Here is a 17,698-nt window from a genome sequence, read left to right as displayed (position 1 = left end):
GGAAGGAGGGGAGGAGAGGAGGGGAGGGGAGGAGGGGAGGGGAGGGGAGGAGGGGAGGGGAGGGGAGGGACAATGGAGAAAACAGCTCTACCCTGGCCTCCTGAAATGAACATGCAGACAGGAAGCACATGTTTCCTACTGTCCAGATTATTTCCCATTAAAAATAGAACTTCAAAACCAAAGAAGAATGCACATCTGTAGCCCTCGCACCCAGGAAGCTGAGACAGGAGGGTCACCTCAAGTTTGAGGATATCCTGGACTATATGGCAAGTTCTTGTCTCAAAAAACTAAAGTATGAAACAAATGTGTGGGTGTGTGATCTCTGGTACACACACAGCCCATGTACCTGCACACACACAAACATATCCACACACACGCCCAACACACATTCACCAAACAAAAGTAACATCTATACACAAAAAGCTAGCTATTGGGGTTCTTTAAATGTGGCAGGACAGGCCTCGGGACAAGGGGCAGCTGTCCCAATGTTGCAAGGGGCACAGTACGGTACTCGAAGCACAGGCAGTCAAGGGGTTCACCCACCTGCTTGTGCAGGACTTTCAGGAGCCCCTGGGTCAGGCCTGTGTCGGTCTTCTGAGTGGCCACAGGCATTTCAATTCTGTCCTTTACAGGAAGTGGGTCTCCTCTGGACAGGGCTGAAAAGTACCTGGAACGAGAGACATCGCTGAAGAGCATCAATACGCAGGGAGCACCCAAGGCACGCAAGACACCCAGCAAATGTGCTCAGCACTCCCAAGGCCAGCTGCAAACACCGAAGTCCTGGTACCTGCAGTGCCATCTCTAGTTGGTCTTAACAATAAAAACCTTGTGTTTGATATAGGAGTAAATGCTGAAAGATCTGAGAAGCAGAGCAGCCAGCCGCTAGTTCCTACCTCTACTCAATCCTCAGACCGAACGGGCAATCCTGTCTCTGGGACTCCTCAGACTGAATGCCTTGAGCTCCCCTCTCCTCCTTCCTGTATATATTCCCCTCTGCTATGCTTCCGTCTCTACGGCCCTAGCGCTGAGATTAAAGGAGTGTGATTCCCAAGTACTGGGATTAAAGGTGTGAACCGACAGAGAAACCCTCTCTCGAAAAACCAAATAATTAAATTAAAAATAAATAAATAAATAATTTAAAAAAATAAATAAAGGTGTGAACCACCACGCCTGGTCTGTAAGGCTGGCCAGGGGTGCTGTTTCACGCTCTGATCTTCAGGCAGTCTTTATTTATTAAAATACAAGTGAAATGCCACTACAACCACTGCCTGGCCTCTATGGCTAACGACTGGCCCGCTCCACGCTGTGATCCTCAAGCAAGTTTTGTTAGAGCACAAACAAAATACCACAGCAGGTACCTCTGCTGAGGAATCCTTTACTGTGTGCCCTGGTTTCCCTATCAGCAAAGCAAACATGACGATTGATATCTGAGGCTCCTGGAAGCACCAAGTGACAGAACTCGGGTGGGAGCCAGGGGGACCTCACTGTACCGTTATCTCATTGTTGCTCATCATTCCACTTCCTCTGAGAGCTTTGAAAACGTGGACAAAAGGGACCACAACCCAATGCTGTGCTACTTCACTTTTTAAAGAAGACCTTTATTTTTAGTATAGGTAGTCTACATGTGGGTAGGGGCCCAGGAGTGCAGATGTCCTGGAGCCGGAGCTACAGACCACTGTGAGCTGTGTGACAGGGTGCTAGGGGTTTAATTCAGGTCCTTAGGGAAAAGTAAGCAACTACTCTTAAGGCTGTCACCTCTCTGGGCACCCCACGCCTAAGGCTAGTCTTTTTTTTTTTTTTAATTTTTTGGTTTTTCAAGACAGGGTTTCTTCTCTGTGGCTTTGGAGCCTGTCCTGGAACTAGCTCTGTAGACCAGGCTGGTCTGGAACTCACAGAGATCCGCCTGCCTCTGCCTCCCGAGTGCTGGGATTAAAGGCGTGCACCACCAACGCCCGGCTATTCATTTTTTAACAGCTGCTTTCTGAGGTATTCGACATTAAACACTTGGGCAGACAGTGGTCACCTACTTTCCATTCTCCCCTCGTTCCCAGGTACTTCCCCCTCAATTGTTTCTTTCAAGGTCACTGAAAAGGCCCTGGCAGAAGACAAACACAGAAATGGCCCCGGGGCAACCATTCAAGAGTGAACTCACAACAAGTTTGTCCAGTTGTACCAGACAGTTGTTAACCGAAGAACTTGTAGCCAGCAAAACAAAACAGCAAAATGAACTTAAAACACCAGGGCAACAGGTATGTATGAGCCACCAAACACTGTCTAAATCTGTCACATAGGAGGACATGGACAGTGGAGACAGTAGACCAGAAGAAACCCTCTCTGCTGGCCCGAGTGTCATTTCTGCCTATACAGCTAAGACTTTTGTTCCTTCCTCTAAGGGGTGATTTTAGAAGTGGCAAAGAACTCTCTTGTAAAAACCAAAAGTAGTAAGATTATAATGGTCTGGTCCCAGCTAAGGTTTAGGTTTCTGTTACTAGGGTGTTAATGTTTGCTCGCTGTGAGCTGTGTTGTCCGATTCTCGTGGATGACAGCCTTTGCACACCTCATCCTGGGGAGGAGGCGGCATAAGCACACTGTTCTAGGCGGTTTTATTTATAAACGCCCCTGTAGCGGATTTTTAACTCAGTCTCTAGTCTACACTCAGAACTGAGGCATCTGTACTCGATAACCGAGTGAGGTTCTCAGCCAGCGCTTACCCCGCTGACCACTGCAGAACGTCCACCGGCTGCGTGCGGATGGCAGCCTTGGTGAACTGCTTCAGGATGTCGGGCAGCTCCGGGGGAATGTGGATCTGCTGCGCGCAAAACATGGTGTCGGGCAGCGGCATCGCTCTTGGCAGACCGCACCGGCGCTCAGGCGTCCGGTGTGCTGCGGGGAGGAGAGGCAGCAGTCAGCGCAGCGGCCGGACTCCGCTTCTCACCGGCTCCTCCGCCTGCTCCTGGGGGAACTGAGGCCCAACCGCCCTCCGCCCTAGAGCGCGCGCGCTTGTGGCGTGAGGTATCCAGGCAACCTGAGCTGCGCAGGCGCACAGTCTTGGCGAGCTGAGGCTACCAGCCCTGGTTTAAGTGACCACCCCTGCGTAGGTTAGAGCGCAGTTTTCCTAAAACATTAGGTTGAGCCAGTTTGAATCCCGAGGTCATCAACTGTCTTCTGAAACCAGGGCCTTGGCTTGGCACCTCTTGCTGTGGACTAGGCTCCATCTGGTCCACATGCACCCCGTCCCCCATATGAATACACTTTTCCAAAATAAAACAGCTTTGGTAAAAACCATTTACGTTGATAGAATGATTAAGAACTCTCAGAGTTGACAGAAATGCTCACATATCTGGGGACTACAGAATTTCCCGATGCCTTGGCTACAATGCCAATATAGCTAATATTTATCCTACAAAAGAACTTAAGCCTGAGTATGAGGAATAAATAAAATATCCATGGAGACTGGCACACAGCGTGGTTTCAGTGACTCAGGCTGGGCAGGGCTGAGTTGGGAGACCAGCCTGGGCAACCAGTCTGTCCCCAGCCCACACCACCACCACCACCATAAAAAAATTAGGCACATGACCCATAAAGCTGAAAATGCCATAGAACAATCTAGACACCAAGGCACTTGTTCTTTTTATTCTTAGTGAAGTCTCTTAGAGGTTTAAATTTTAACAATTTTCTTCCTTAAATAAATATATCTTTAAAAAAAAATGTGCCTAGCTCACGACTGACCTTCAAAAAATCATTTTCCTCCAGAAGTTGCCGTTTTGGGTCTTACTTAGGGCTATGCCACTCTGCCCTTGACTACTTTACCTGTGGTGTCAATCGTTTATCAGTTTGCTTTTCATTGTGTAACCAACATCCAATTACTTCAGTTTCCTCAGCATCTATGCACCCCTGTGAAGAATTCACTGTCTACCTATGGGAGTGTGTTCTTTACCAGACCCCCAGACAGCTGCAAGGAACTCACCTCCTAAGCTAAGAACAAGTGTGTGGTTCCTGAGCAAGAAGCTCCTCCTCCAAGGGTGTCCCAAACAACAAATGAATATAGGTACTATTATATAGGCAAAGAAAAGGATTCATAAATGAACACTGTAAAATGATGCAAAGAGCTATAGATTCTCTGGAGGAAGCGGCGAGGTCCCAGCAGTCTCCCTGTGCGCTGGCCCCAGCATCTGACGTGCCCCTCTGTGTGCTGGCCCCTCCCATCTTTGTCACTGTTCTTCACTGGTCCTTGAAGTCAGACATCTTCCCTAAGAGACAAATTTCTTGGTCTCTTGACACACTCTGTTTGAAATGAGTAGGTATGAATTAATGGCCAATTTTCTGAGTACTGATTTCCTTTGATGAACTTACAGCTTCACAGATTAAAAGATGTCTGTGAGTCAGAGCATTTTTTTTCACCACTCCCACATTAAATAACAATGTATCTAACTGGGTGGAAATAAGGAAAATGTTAAATGTTTTTGAAAAAAAAGTTTTTGGACTTAGAAATAAAAAAATCAGGGCTGGAGAGATGGCTCAGAGGTTAAGAGTACTGCCTTTTAAGGTTCTGAGTTCAATTCCCAGCAACCACACGGTGGCTCACAACCATCTGTAATGGGGTCTGGTGCCCTCTTCTGGCCTGCAGGCATACACACAGACAGAATATTGTATACATAATAAATATTTTTAAAAAACTTAAAGAAAAATCAAAAATGGCCCCTAAGATCAAAAGATCTTTTTACCGTAAAAAGTCATGTAACCCTTTCATTCTCTGGCACATGGTTTCTGACACGTCCTTAGCGCACTCTCCATCCCAAAGAAGGCTCACGGCATGAAGATGAAGGAGGGGGCAGTCAGCCTGGGGCACAAGCGGAGAGGCATCACTCATCCCCGGAGGATGCTCTGCACTCGGGTTCAGAGTAAAAACACACAACCAAAAAGAAAACAAGGCTACAACTAACACTCACTTTATTCAATTCTGTTCTCTTTAACTCAGAGGCAACAAATGACCACATAAAAAAGGGAGCATTTTTGTATATATATACATAAAATTGGTCTGGGAAGAGGTGTTTGCGGTAATAGAAAACTGACATCCCACATCACTGAGTGTTCTATCTCACGCCTACAACAGACACTCCTAGGTCTTAGCCGTTCATTTCCATCTAAGGTACAAGGGACTGTCATGATTACAAAATGAGGCACTCATACAAACAAACAGGAATGGAAACACACATATCTTGTATACTGCCTATCTTTAAACTAATGCCAAAGCTATTGTTGGAGAGTATTTGAAAGAAGCCCTTACTCATGACAGCTGTTTGTTTGAAGATTTGACACAGCAATACGCTGAAAACAAAACAAAACATCCGACTGACAGGGCAAACAGTGTGGATGGGGCAGCTCCAGCCCCGTCATAAATGAGGTCTTCACAATACTTCAGTGGTACTTTGTTTTCATCTTTTCCCTTGATAATGACTGAACTGTTAAGATTCTAGGACTGTTTTAGACAAGAACTTTGAACGTCACAATGTAAGTGAGGCATCCCAGGAACTAGCCTAATACTCTCCATCCTGGAGAGGAAAGGAAGAAGCTACTTTGCAGCACCGTGACAAGGGCCAGAGTTCTTGCATAAGGGCACCAGCTCCTGTGTCTGCAAACACAACAGTATAGAAGCAGCCAAATGCATCTTTTGTGTTTGTCTTAAAAATTCATCAGCCCAACCTAAATTTAAGAATAGACTTTGACTACTAGATAAACTCATCAGAGGAAAGTTACTTATGTGAGGAGATGGACAATTGAAGATTTCATAGTAGTACTAATCAAACTAAATGTTGAAATAAAGATTACTTGTTCGCATCTGGAGTAGAGATGTCCTATCTCCTTCTTTCCCCTAGAGCATGGGAGTCGGAGGGGGGGGCCACAACCATACACACAGAACTTTAAGGTTGGCTACATACAAAGTTTACATTGGCATTTTCTTCTGCTTTCACCTAAACTATTAGTACCTTGTCATTTAAAAATCAACCCATAATTTGCTAATAATGAACAACTACATATTTCAAACTGACCATCTAATAACTGGTCATGTAAAACTAATCCCAATTGGTGATTTGTCTTCAAATTACAAATAATAAAGCACAAAGGTCTTTTCTAGTAAACTTCCTTGAAGACTGGATTAGCCCAATTAAAAATGAAGCAGAACTCTTTAAATTCCCTGTAAAAACAGGCAGCAAATAGAAACACAGTTTCTGAACTGAGGGTTTTAATGTTTGTATATATGCATGCCACCCTAGCAAACGTTATTCACGATAAATCCTTGAGAATATATTTAACTGAACGCCACAGGACACAACACAACTGAAAACCTTGGAGGAATTCCTCAGTAAGAGGGCAGAGTCTCCTGCCAGTAATATTGGGGCAAATGTTGGTAACCTATACTGCTTGTGTTTGTTTTTCAGCAAAACAAGGTTCACTTAAAATTTTGGAGGATTAATAATTTTTAACTTTTTTTTGATAGCTCCATACATTCTTTAAAAAATAAAAATGAAACATAAATAATATTATATGCCCAATTCGGTGACATCTTTCTCCCCAAAAGATTCAGTTTTATAGTCCTATCCCATGACAGGTGGCAGCACATCATAAAATGCTAATTCTTTATAGCAGGACTGAGTCTGTAAGTAAAGGTGGGTTTGCTAGAGGGACCCTACTTTATGCACCAGAGAAAGAACTGTTACAAAGTGACAGACAGTGTTAACACTGGATCCCATGACGAGCACTGATCTTATTTTAAATATACTGCGTTTTAAAAACAAAGTACTTGCTTATCACTTGGTGAATAAAAAAACAACAAAAGCTGAACACATTGCTCTTAATTTTGGTAGCTTATGTTTGGCTTTTGTACTTAAAAAGAGAGGGGGGAAAACAAAAAACTCCACCTGCGGGTTTTAATACTCTGTGGAATTCCTTTACAGCCTAGGAAAGCTCCTACCACTACCCTTACAGTACACCTTCACCATTAAACACTTGGATGGCGGACCAACCATCCTATTCTTTTAAACTTCAAATGTGGGCTTTGGCTAGGGGAGCTAGGTTGAGCATTCTCTTCTCTACGATTCACAGCACGTCTCCAATGCGATCCTTCTTATGGGAAAATACCAGCTCAGCCTGCTTCCTTTCCACAAATAAAACATAGTTTTATTTGCAGTTTACCACAAACAAACGGCTTTGAAAACAGATTTCCTCGGCGGCAGCACACCAGCACCATGGTGGGTGTTCCAAGTCCCACAACACGGCCAACGTGAGCGCCGGCCCGTCACAATGCCTCACATGCATGCTGTTTGTATGATGGTATCCCCTAAGACTGCTCACCTGGCATGACACTTTTGGCCACTGCTGACAGAAAGAAAGAGCTGTATGAAGGGGAAGAAACTAATGAAAATCTTCACTGATAGTTTATCTTTCTAAGTACAAACATGCCCCTAAGAAGCACAAAACCCCAACTCCCAATGCTAATCATTAGGAATAGTAAATTATCAAAATTAAAAATAATTTCCTCATCTAGCACAACATACTATACAATATTACAAACACAGACACATGAAAACGTACAACAGCTTTGGTGTTACAGGGAATAACTTCCACACACGGCTGTCTGCGAGGCACTCTGTCCATGCCCCTTACCAGACTCCACCGCTATGCAGCTCCTGGTAAGGACTGACCAGCCAAGGCCAGGACGCAGTGACCTGGTGAGAATTGCTGGCAACACCGTGAATTGTGCTCCACGGGATGTCACTCAGTCTCGCCTATGCACTACTGCTCTGTGGCACATTTTCCTGTCCATCACAGCAGGTCCAAAATAAAGTGACAACTAGATTTAATAAATTAATATACATTTGTTAAAGATGTACAATGCACATTCTGTTTAATCCAAGGTTTAGGGCATCGAGGAACTCCTATTTACACATGTACAGATCTCAGACAGCAGTGATGTCGCAGATGCAGGGAGGAGCAGCAGTGCCAGATGCGCCGCTCTCTGAATGCTGAGGACACAAGTCAAGTACGTTTAACTTAAAAACAATGCTGAGAGATCATGGGGAGAATCTCCAAAGTGAGAAGTCCACAAAAAAGGACATGGGAAGGCAAGGAGAAGGTCAAGGAGCTGAGATAAGCACTTTATTCCTGGGACGACTGTGGAGGTGGCGTGGATGGGCCTTGCTTGCCAGATTTGCGTTCATAGTTTACCAGGCGCTGCCCCACAAGGTACCTAGAATGCAAAAACAGGCTGGTTACTTTCCTTTACAACTCACACATTACTAGGAGCAAGGCTTGCTGTTAGGGGTGGTCTGTGGGAACTTGCTTTCTTTGTAAGACACATGATAGGACTCAGACTTCTCTCAAGCCAGGGAAGTTTGATGTGGGATGTCCTTCTGTATATTTTATGCTTTTATTGGTTGATAAATAAAGCTGTTTTGGCCAATGGCTTAGCAAAGTAAAGCCAGATGGGAAATCTGAACAGAGATAGAGAGCAGAAGGAGTCAAAGAGACGCCATGTAGCTGCCAATGGAGAAAGATGACAGAATGTTACTAGTAAGTCACAGCCTCGTGGTGATATACAGATGAATAGAAATGGGTTAATTTAAGATATATGGGCTAGCTAGGAATACGCCTAAGTCATTGACCACAGTGTTATAATTAATAGTTTCTGTGTGATTACTCGGATCTGTGTGGCTGGGAAATGAAAGTGCAGTCTCTGTTTACAGAAGTTTCCCAGTTTTACCCTCCTCAGGATGCCCTTATTTCCAGCCATAAAAACTCCACGCACTCAATCTGTTAGCAAACCCTGCTGATGCTACAAAGTAGCACTTCATTTTTCTCATATGATTTATCATGCCACAAAATGAAACCACCTTAAGAGTAACTAGACGGGGCTGGAGAGATGGCTCCGAGGTTAACAGTACTGGCTGCTCTTCCAGAGGTCCTGAGTTCAATTCCCAGCAACCACATGGTGGCTCACAACCATCTGTAATAAGATCTGGTGCCCTCTTCTGGCCTGCAGGCATACATGCAGATGGAATACTCCATATATAATAAATAAATCTTTAAAAAAAAAAAAAAAGAGTGGCTAGAGGAACAGAATTTTTGACTTACTTGTCATTTTTAATGTGTTCATAAAGGCGCTTAAACTGGCGGACCTGGAAGGATAGGATCCCCATCAAAACAACGACCATCAGTAAAAACGGGTAAATCCGCCGGTGGACTAAGTTCTGCATTTCCGCAGTAACACCTGGTAAACCAAACAAAGACAATTTTATTAAAGTAAAAGAAATGGACTAACGAGCCTGTGGAGTAAGAAGAGGTCAGGCCTTTCCCCAGGAAGAGGAATCTGGGTACAACAGAGAGACTTCACAAATGCTGACCGACTTGCAGACTGCACACAGGCAGTGAGCCATACACTAACATCTGCTTCTCTTCTGTGAGATAATTTGAGAGCAGGTAGGTGTTGCACAGGTTTCAGCAAATGCAGACATCCTGGATTCCACAAGCAGCTGGTGGTGTCATCTATATATTTCAGCTATATCACCATTTTAAAACGGCATTGGTACAGTGGTTGACCAGCTGGGTCCCATAGCAGTACTCCACAAACCAGGCATAATGGGACACACATAGAATCCCCGTGATAGGGAGACAGAAGCAGGAGGCCCAGGTCCTCCCCACCTACACAGCAAGTTTAAAGGCAGTCTGACTAGCTGAGTCTTCCCGCCCCCTTTGCACAATCCCAAACACACCATATAATCAAACAAGCATTCATTTTATAACATTAAAATACTTCCTTTTCAAATTCCAGCTAAAGAGTTTTAACTTTCCTTTGGAATAAGGGAAACTATACCAGAGGAAGTATTCTGAAGGACGTCCCCCAGCTGGCTTACCCACTAGAACCTAGTGTAGCTTGAATGTCCTTCTACTCCATTCCTTAAAATCCACAATTTAGGGAAGATGCTCAATCTCTATGACCTTCAATTTCCTCATCTCTAAATTGAAGTTGATAAAACCTCCAAGAGGTCTTCTAAGAACAATAGCCCAGGGTGGAGAGATGGACTAGATAGTGGAGAACCTGGGTCTGACTCCTAAACTCACATGGGAAATTCGTAGTAACACTGCCGCAGAGGTAGAAACAGACAGATCCTGGGTTTAGTGGCTAGCTACCTTGCCTAATAAGTGAGCTCCAGAACATGAAAGACCCCGTTTCAAAACAGTTCCTTATTGTTATCTAAGTAACATTATCCAGAGCTGTTCTCTGGCTTCCCCTAACACACACACACACACACACACACACACACACACACACACACAAGAATACTAACAGTAACATTGTAACCTCCAAGACAGTGCCAATAAGTGCTTTACTATTCATTTACTACTGTTACTCCTTTTACTTTCCCAAGAGGTATAATAAAATTTACTTTTCCCCTTTCATGCAGACAGGATCTTGATGTTAGTACAAACTGGTTTCAAACTTAAGATCTTCAAGCTTCAGCCTCCCAAGTGCTTGGGTTATTCGGCACCCACCCTATGTCTCCAATGAAATTTCTAATCCATATATGAAAAGGTTAGGTATGGAAATCAAACAGTAATACTGTGTGTGTGTGTGTTTCCAGAAAGGGTTTCTCTGTTTAGCCTTGGATGTGCTGGAGCTCACTCTTGTAGAACAGGCTGGCCTCAAACTTACAGAGATCCGCCAGTCTCTGCCTCCCGAGTGCTGAGATTAAAGGTGTGTGTCATCACCATCCAGCTTCAAATAGTAATTCAAATCTACATACTATCAATGGGGAAACTGTAATGTACCTCAATAAACATAAACATGAAAAAATAGCCAGTAGGATATTCTAAACAGCCAAAACGGCAACAAGCTAACTTTTGTTTAACGTTAGTATTTTAGTGTCTAATAAAAGGAGCATTACCCACCTAGGAGAGGAACCACACCAGAAGCTATGACATATGGTACACACAGGGAAAGTAAGAGCACAGAGATCACTGGAGCTGCCAGCTTACGAATGATATAATGAAGGTCGATGTTCCGAATGCCATTTGCATAAACCTGAAATGTGGAAAAGTAATAGTTAGGGTGTGGGACACTGAAATGTTCAGAAGATAAAGGTGGTTGCAACAAGCCAAAAATCCTGAGTTTGATCCCCCCGGACCCACATGACATCAGGAGAGAACTGCCTCTCACAGCTTGTCTTCTGGCCTTCACATGAGTGCTGTGGCCCCCAGGAAACACTAATTATCTTTGGAAAATGCTACTATGTTCTGCGGGGATTAAAGAAATGGATGAAAGTGGGAAACCATGAAAATGAAAAACACTATTGTAGACAGAGGGATAAGACAGAACTGTCTTTATTTTCTTCTCTTGGCTTCATAGCTTCTTAGAAGCTAGGATGTGGCCCAACTCAAGTCCTTACTCCAAGATCTGAAGAACAAGCAGGCTTAAGCCTCTAAAGACAAGGCCCACCTCCCAGTAAGGCAACCCACATGCACCATCACTACGGAGCAGGCATCCCAGTGCTTCTCAGTCAGCCTGCATTACTGCTTCACATTTGTGTCCCCTTGTCCCACCCCCCGACTCTAAAGTACAAAAGACAAAGGGATCCCACAAACAAGGTTTCATAGCTCCCACCTACAAAAAAAACCCTATTTCTAGGCATCTGTGCAGAAGGCAGAGAGTTTTAACTGGGAGACATTGCAGTGGACAGGCTCCTGTTTCTCCTTGAAGGGATATGTTGCCACAGGCACACACAGAGTGGCCTTCTGATGTACTATTTCCTGGCCCCACTCTTGGTATGAGAATCAAGAGCTTGATTTTCATGTATGCTGGCCAGAGAGAACTACTGTCTTCAATTTCTATACATCAGGAAGAGGTGTGTCTTAAAACTGCTGCAGAGCTGTAAGACTATCTGCCTAGCAATCTCCTAAGAATGAAAAGGTTGAGTTATCCTTGAGTACATTTTCCAGATAACTAAAGTTTAAAGAAGCAAATACTAAAATCTCTACTTAGGCTATTCAGATGGAAGACATCTTTCTGATATGAATTACCATGCTTCCTACTAATTAGTGTTCAAAAACACAACCTACTTTTCTCAAGGTTAGCACCATGATAACCAAGTTTCCTGACAGCTCCCTAGTACAGCGGCAGTCTTAGATGCTATGCAATCAGAGTACTCCTAAGCAGCCCGGCCCTATCTGTTATTGAGTAGTATCTTACTTTTGTCAGGACAGGCTAAGAAGTACGAACGCCAAGTTTCATCAGAACGTCTGTATTGAAAATGACTAGGAGCAGCTTTGCCTCTGCTTTAGACAGTTATAGGTATCTTAGTTTACTGGTTAACCTTCAGGTGGGTTATGGTGACTGACAAAAACCCGCCATAATGAGTGAAAGCAGAGTAAGTGCCTTGACATTTTTGGTATAAGGATGGTGTTAAGCAAGAGGCAACTGGAAGGCAAGTGGAATGGAAGCACCCAATCCTTCCTCTCTCTTTACATAAAAGCCGGGTCACCTTCCTAACCCCACACTATTGAGGGCAAATGTCAGCTAGAGACATCCTAAACCTGCAGGCCTAGAAAGGACCACAGCAAAGAACCCGATAAACCTCATTATACACTCTCCCCGGCTTTTTGAAATAGGGCCTCATGTGGCCCAGGCTGTCCCTAAACTTGCTATATAATTGAGGATGACCTTGAACATGATCTTCCTGCCTTTGACATCTCAAGTGCAGGAATACAACAGCAGACATGGCTATTAACCAGCTTCTTATCATTTTTTTCTCTTTTCCCAAAAGCCTACCTGCAGTCTCAAAATCCCTTCTTTTTGGCTTACCAGTTCTCTAAAATTTTGTTAGTCTTTCTTAAAAAATAAATAAAACTACATCAGCTAGAATTCAAAGCTACCTCTTTAATAATTATTCATTCTCAAGGCATATTTTATTTTAACAACTATACATGAGAAAACAAAACTCTAAAAAAAAAAAAGAAAAAAGAAAAGAAAAAGAGGCCGGAAAGTCGGCACAGTGGTAAAAGCACTTGTTATGCAACCCTAGAAAGCCCAAAAGTTGTTCTACATAGGTACACACACACACACACTTAAAAAAAAAAAAACTATAGGTGCACATTAATGAAAATAGAGAGCTCAAAAAGCAGAATCATGGAAACTAAAACTCCATTAGCTAAATAGAACCACAGCCCACTTCAAATATATTTCTCTGAACTGGCTTACCTGTTCAATGACCGTTTTCAGCCACCACTGAGGACCCATCAGAGTTATAGCTGCGATAATTTTGGCATGTAGCACTCCCAGTGCCCAATCCTGTAGTTAGAAGAAACCAAGAACACTTAACACATCTTCACTGACTGACATGAAGCCTACACAATGCTGTTCAGTTTCAGAATGGAACTGCACAGAACTGGGAACGTTTAGTTAAGCAACTGACAGCTGACAGCTTTTGGGAAGAAAGAGACCAAAAGGGAGGCAGAGGCAGGAGGATCTCTTTGAGTTCAAGGCCAGCCCTGAGTGAGTTTTAGGACAGCCAGGACTGTTACACACACACACACACACACAAACACACACACACACACACACACACACGCATGCGCACAAACACACACACACACACACCAAAAAAAAAAAAAAACCATCTTAGACGCCTCCCCACCTTGCTGCAAAAAAGAAATTCTTTGCTGGTGGGTAAAAGTCACACTCCCATGAGTATATATGGGCAGCAAATATTTTTTGGATTAAAAATACTTTTCTTCCCAAAGGAACCAAGTTGAAAGCCAGTAAGGAAAGGGGAAATGAATCTGGGAAGAGTGGAGGAAAGGGATGAATATAATCAAATGATCAAATACATTGTACAAAACTCTCAAAAAACAAGGAACGGGGAATAATATGTAAAAGCTCCTTTAGAAACCTAACATTTTTTTCTTGAGAGAATATAGAAGTTTGAGCATTAATGGAGACCCCAGCAAGCAAGTAAAACAAATGCTATTATTTTAACAACCATTCTTGTTGCTTTTCCTGTGTTACTGGTATGGACTGAACTAATTTACGCCATAATAAGACATTTTAGACCTAAGAAATTACTCCAAAGGCTCGCAAGCTCAGGCATTTGTGGTTTTCCTGAACTATTACCAGAACAGGATGTCTTCCATTCCCAGTACCCTGCCTCCAGCCTCTCCCCTTCAGCTGGCCAGTGACAACCAATGCCTGCCATCCCATCGAGGCATTTTATTTTATTTTATTTTATTTTTGGTTTTTCGAGACAGGGTTTCTCTGTGGTTTTGGAGCCTGTCCTGGAACTAGCTCTTGTAGACCAGGCTGGTCTCGAACTCACAGAGATCCGCCTGCCTCTGCCTCCCAAGTGTTGGGATTAAAGGCGTGCGCCACCACCGCCTGGCCCATCGAGACATTTTAAACAACGTACACCAGACCCTGCAAGCACTAGTCCCCACTTAGAACCATAAATCCTTACCACGATATGAAATACTCCCTTAAATTTTTTTTCTTAATTTCATTATTTATTTTAGGGAGACAGGAATAAGGGCATCCCATGGCATAGGCACAGATCAGTTCTTCATATATGTGAGTCCTAGACAGCAAGCTCAGTGAAGAGCATCCTTTTAATCCCCAAAGTATTCTGAGGGAAGGATTTATGAGGCCTTCACATTTTAAAGTGCATTATTTTAACAACTTTACAAGGGTTCCTAGAATAGGAAAACAATCTTCCTAAACAAACTGCATAAACTAAAATAATCAAGGTTTTTTTTTTTTTTTTTTATCCCAAACCATTAGCAACAATCACAAGGAAAACACACATACCTGCCAAGGGTAGAAAAGGGGAGTCTGATCAAGAGGGACCCTCAGAGGAGCAACAATAACCAGCTCAAACAGGAGCCCCAGGAGCAGTGGGACGACCCCAGCCAGCAGCACAGCAACTATCAGAGTCTTCATTATCTAGCAGGAAACAGGACACCTAGTTATAACAAAGGAGACTCTGTTCTAACAAACCAGTCACTGTAAGGCTTGTTCCCTCTTTGGCCTGATGTCCAACGGGGCAAATTATACTATTTTGTAAAATTATACCATTTTAAACAACATATACACACATTTTTATGTTAGATATTTCAGTGGAGCTTCTTTTTCTAATGCATATATGTACATGTGCTGGGTGCACCTGTACCCCAACTGTACAAACACAATTGAAATCAGAGGAAAATCTTAAATGTCATCCCCCTCCTTTGTGAAAAGTGTCTCACTGGCACAGAACTCATCGATTAGGTTAGGTTGGTCAGTCAGCGAACTCAACCAGCAAAGTCCTCCTGTTTCTGCCTCTTCATCACTGAGTTTACAAGAACATGTCACCCTACCCGGCATGTTATCTGGGTCCCCCAGCTTGTCAGGCAAGAGTTTTATCAGCCTAGTCATCCCCAAACCCATTAAGTGAACTTGCTAGAGTGAACGAATGCAGAGCTCTAGCTGCAACAAAACCTATTGCTATTATGGATTGTTGCTATAAAACATACTTTCCCAAAAATTTCATCTACTGTTATATTCAATAAACAAGATGACTTTGATGTTTTCTTTAAAATATCGTTCTCTGTACTTGCCTTTTTTTTTCTTTTTTGGTTTTTCGAGACAGGTTTTCTCTGTAGCTTTGGGGTCTCGAACTCACAGAGATCTGCCTACCTCTGCCTCCCGAGTGCTGGGATTAAAGGCGTGCGCCACCACCGCCCAGCTCTGTACTTGATTTTTATTGTCTGCAAAAGCCTACTGATTTGCCAAAACCCTGATTCAACAGTTACCTAACTCATAAGCTGATCTGTGAGTCCTCGGGTGAACTGGTGGTTTATCCTGACTCTAGTTAAACTTATTCATCAAACCAATCAGACTGACCCCACTAAAATAGTCTGGCTTTCAGGTGAAGAAATGATGCCTATCTTTTCAATACATTAACAACTATAGCTAGTGCATTCACAATAGAGCTTTAGATTTGGACTAAGTAGCAAAATAAAAAAATATTGACATGCCGGGCAGTGGTGGCGCATGCCTTTAATCCCAGCACTCGGGGGGGGGGGGGGGGGGGGGGGGCAGAGGCAGGCGGATCTCTGTGAGTTCGAGACCAGCCTGGTCTACAAGAGCNGAGTTCGAGACCAGCCTGGTCTACAAGAGCTAGTTCCAGGACAGGCTCCAAAACCACAGAGAAACCCTGTCTCGAACCCCCCCCCCCAAAAAAAAATTGACAAAAGGAACTAGAAAATACTTGCAATAAAATCAGTCTTAAAGTGACTTTGGGTTTTGGTGACCTTTTCATAAGGTGGCTTCAGTGGATACAAATATTCTAATATATGACCAAGCACAGTATTTGTGGAATATATACTACCTCTTTACATGGCCTTTGTGAAGATATGATAGACTACCAAATAAAACTACAGTTAGCTGGGTTCTGTATTAAATATTGATAAGTTGCTCATTACCCTAAGGACTAAGGAGCAATTAACTCCCTCTACTCATAACCTACAATAATCAACAATACCTCACTACACACATGGATTTTATCAACATACAGTAATTGTACAATGATGGAAAAGTGAAATATGTTATAGTCTGATTAGAATATACTCATATACATATAGTATGTGCAAATAACAAGTAAAACTATAAAATATTAAAAATGGTTTCAGCATAAATATAAATGCATAAACTCTAAGAGAAAGCAAAATATAAACTCAGATCAGAAATCAGAGCTAATTACCCAGATGACCAGGCTACCGTATTTACTAGCCCAGCCAACAGTGTGTACAAGAAAGATTCAGAAAAGGATCTGTCTGTCTCTGTTCAATCAGGGTTTTGAGAATGACTTCCATTACTTGTGCATTCACATCTCCAAAAGCATATTCTGAAATTCTTAATTATCTCACAAGGTCACTTAGCACGGTCTTCTGTTAACTCAGTGCATCTCGGTAAAGAGCTGTGGTTTAGGTGAAACGGGGGAAGGCTACTATCTTAGAGGAATATTCCTTCTGATGAAAACCAGTGACACAAGAGAAGACAATGGGAAGCAGCTGTTAAAGTATTCATTACCACCAGATAGGATCAATATCTTATTACAGAAACCTACCATGAGGGACCACTCCTTAACCTTCTGGAAAATCACTCTGCGTCCCTGGGGCATCCAGGCTACCAGCACCGTCACTGCCCTTATGGTCAGCCAACATACATAGAGACCACAAGCAGCCGTGTACAGCTCATGGATTTTGGCAGTCCCCGTCCAAAATGACATTAACCAACGACCAGCAAATACTGAAAATAGAAAGGCTGACAAATGAGACACATGGCTAGGTAAAGAGAACTGTAATCTTGACATTCTACAAATATTTTCACATCAGAATAAACAAAAACAGTTCTCTAGAAAACAGAATTACTTGACTAAGAAATACCCCAAATACAGTCAATGAGCTGATTCCCCCAGAATATAAACCCTGGTGTGCCATGCCATTTACTAATTTCTCCTAGCCTGAGAAGTTATGAGCATTGGTGCTTAATTATTTTTATTACCAACTGTAATTATTATGCTAATAAAATAAAGACAGAAAATTTCTATTATTTGTGCTGTAAACACTTTATCTAGGAACAATACAATTTAGGTTAATTTTCTTTCAAATGATC

General features: G+C 43.0%; 2 protein-coding genes across 3 annotated transcripts in view; both read right to left on the bottom strand.

Annotated features, from left to right (window-relative positions):
• Ropn1l (rhophilin associated tail protein 1 like) overlaps positions 1-2,989 on the bottom strand; it is an 8,934-nt gene extending 5,945 nt beyond the window's left edge. Inside the window, exons 1-2 of the mRNA XM_050144793.1 lie at positions 2,712-2,989; positions 544-667 (exon numbers count right to left, since the gene is read on the bottom strand). Coding sequence (XP_050000750.1) covers positions 544-667; positions 2,712-2,842 — 255 coding nt within the window. The 5' untranslated portion in view covers positions 2,843-2,989. The remainder of the gene's footprint in view (positions 1-543; positions 668-2,711) is intronic.
• A 1,944-nt stretch (positions 2,990-4,933) lies between these two features.
• Positions 4,934-17,698, bottom strand: part of Marchf6 (membrane associated ring-CH-type finger 6) — a 62,230-nt gene continuing 49,465 nt past the window's right edge. Inside the window, exons 21-26 of one of the 2 annotated variants that reach the window (XM_050144739.1) lie at positions 17,151-17,347; positions 14,852-14,986; positions 13,253-13,342; positions 10,948-11,080; positions 9,133-9,268; positions 4,934-8,248 (exon numbers count right to left, since the gene is read on the bottom strand). In XM_050144739.1, coding sequence (XP_050000696.1) covers positions 8,158-8,248; positions 9,133-9,268; positions 10,948-11,080; positions 13,253-13,342; positions 14,852-14,986; positions 17,151-17,347 — 782 coding nt within the window. In that variant the 3' untranslated portion in view covers positions 4,934-8,157. The remainder of the gene's footprint in view (positions 8,249-9,132; positions 9,269-10,947; positions 11,081-13,252; positions 13,343-14,851; positions 14,987-17,150; positions 17,348-17,698) is intronic. The other variant, XM_050144740.1, reaches the window with a different exon arrangement.

Source organism: Alexandromys fortis, unplaced genomic scaffold (assembly GCF_014885135.2).
Source record: "Alexandromys fortis isolate MF-2015 unplaced genomic scaffold, M_Fortis_MF-2015_v1.1 scaffold_52, whole genome shotgun sequence".
NCBI lineage: Eukaryota > Metazoa > Chordata > Mammalia > Rodentia > Cricetidae > Alexandromys > Alexandromys fortis.
This window is presented reverse-complemented; position numbering and strand designations above follow the sequence as displayed.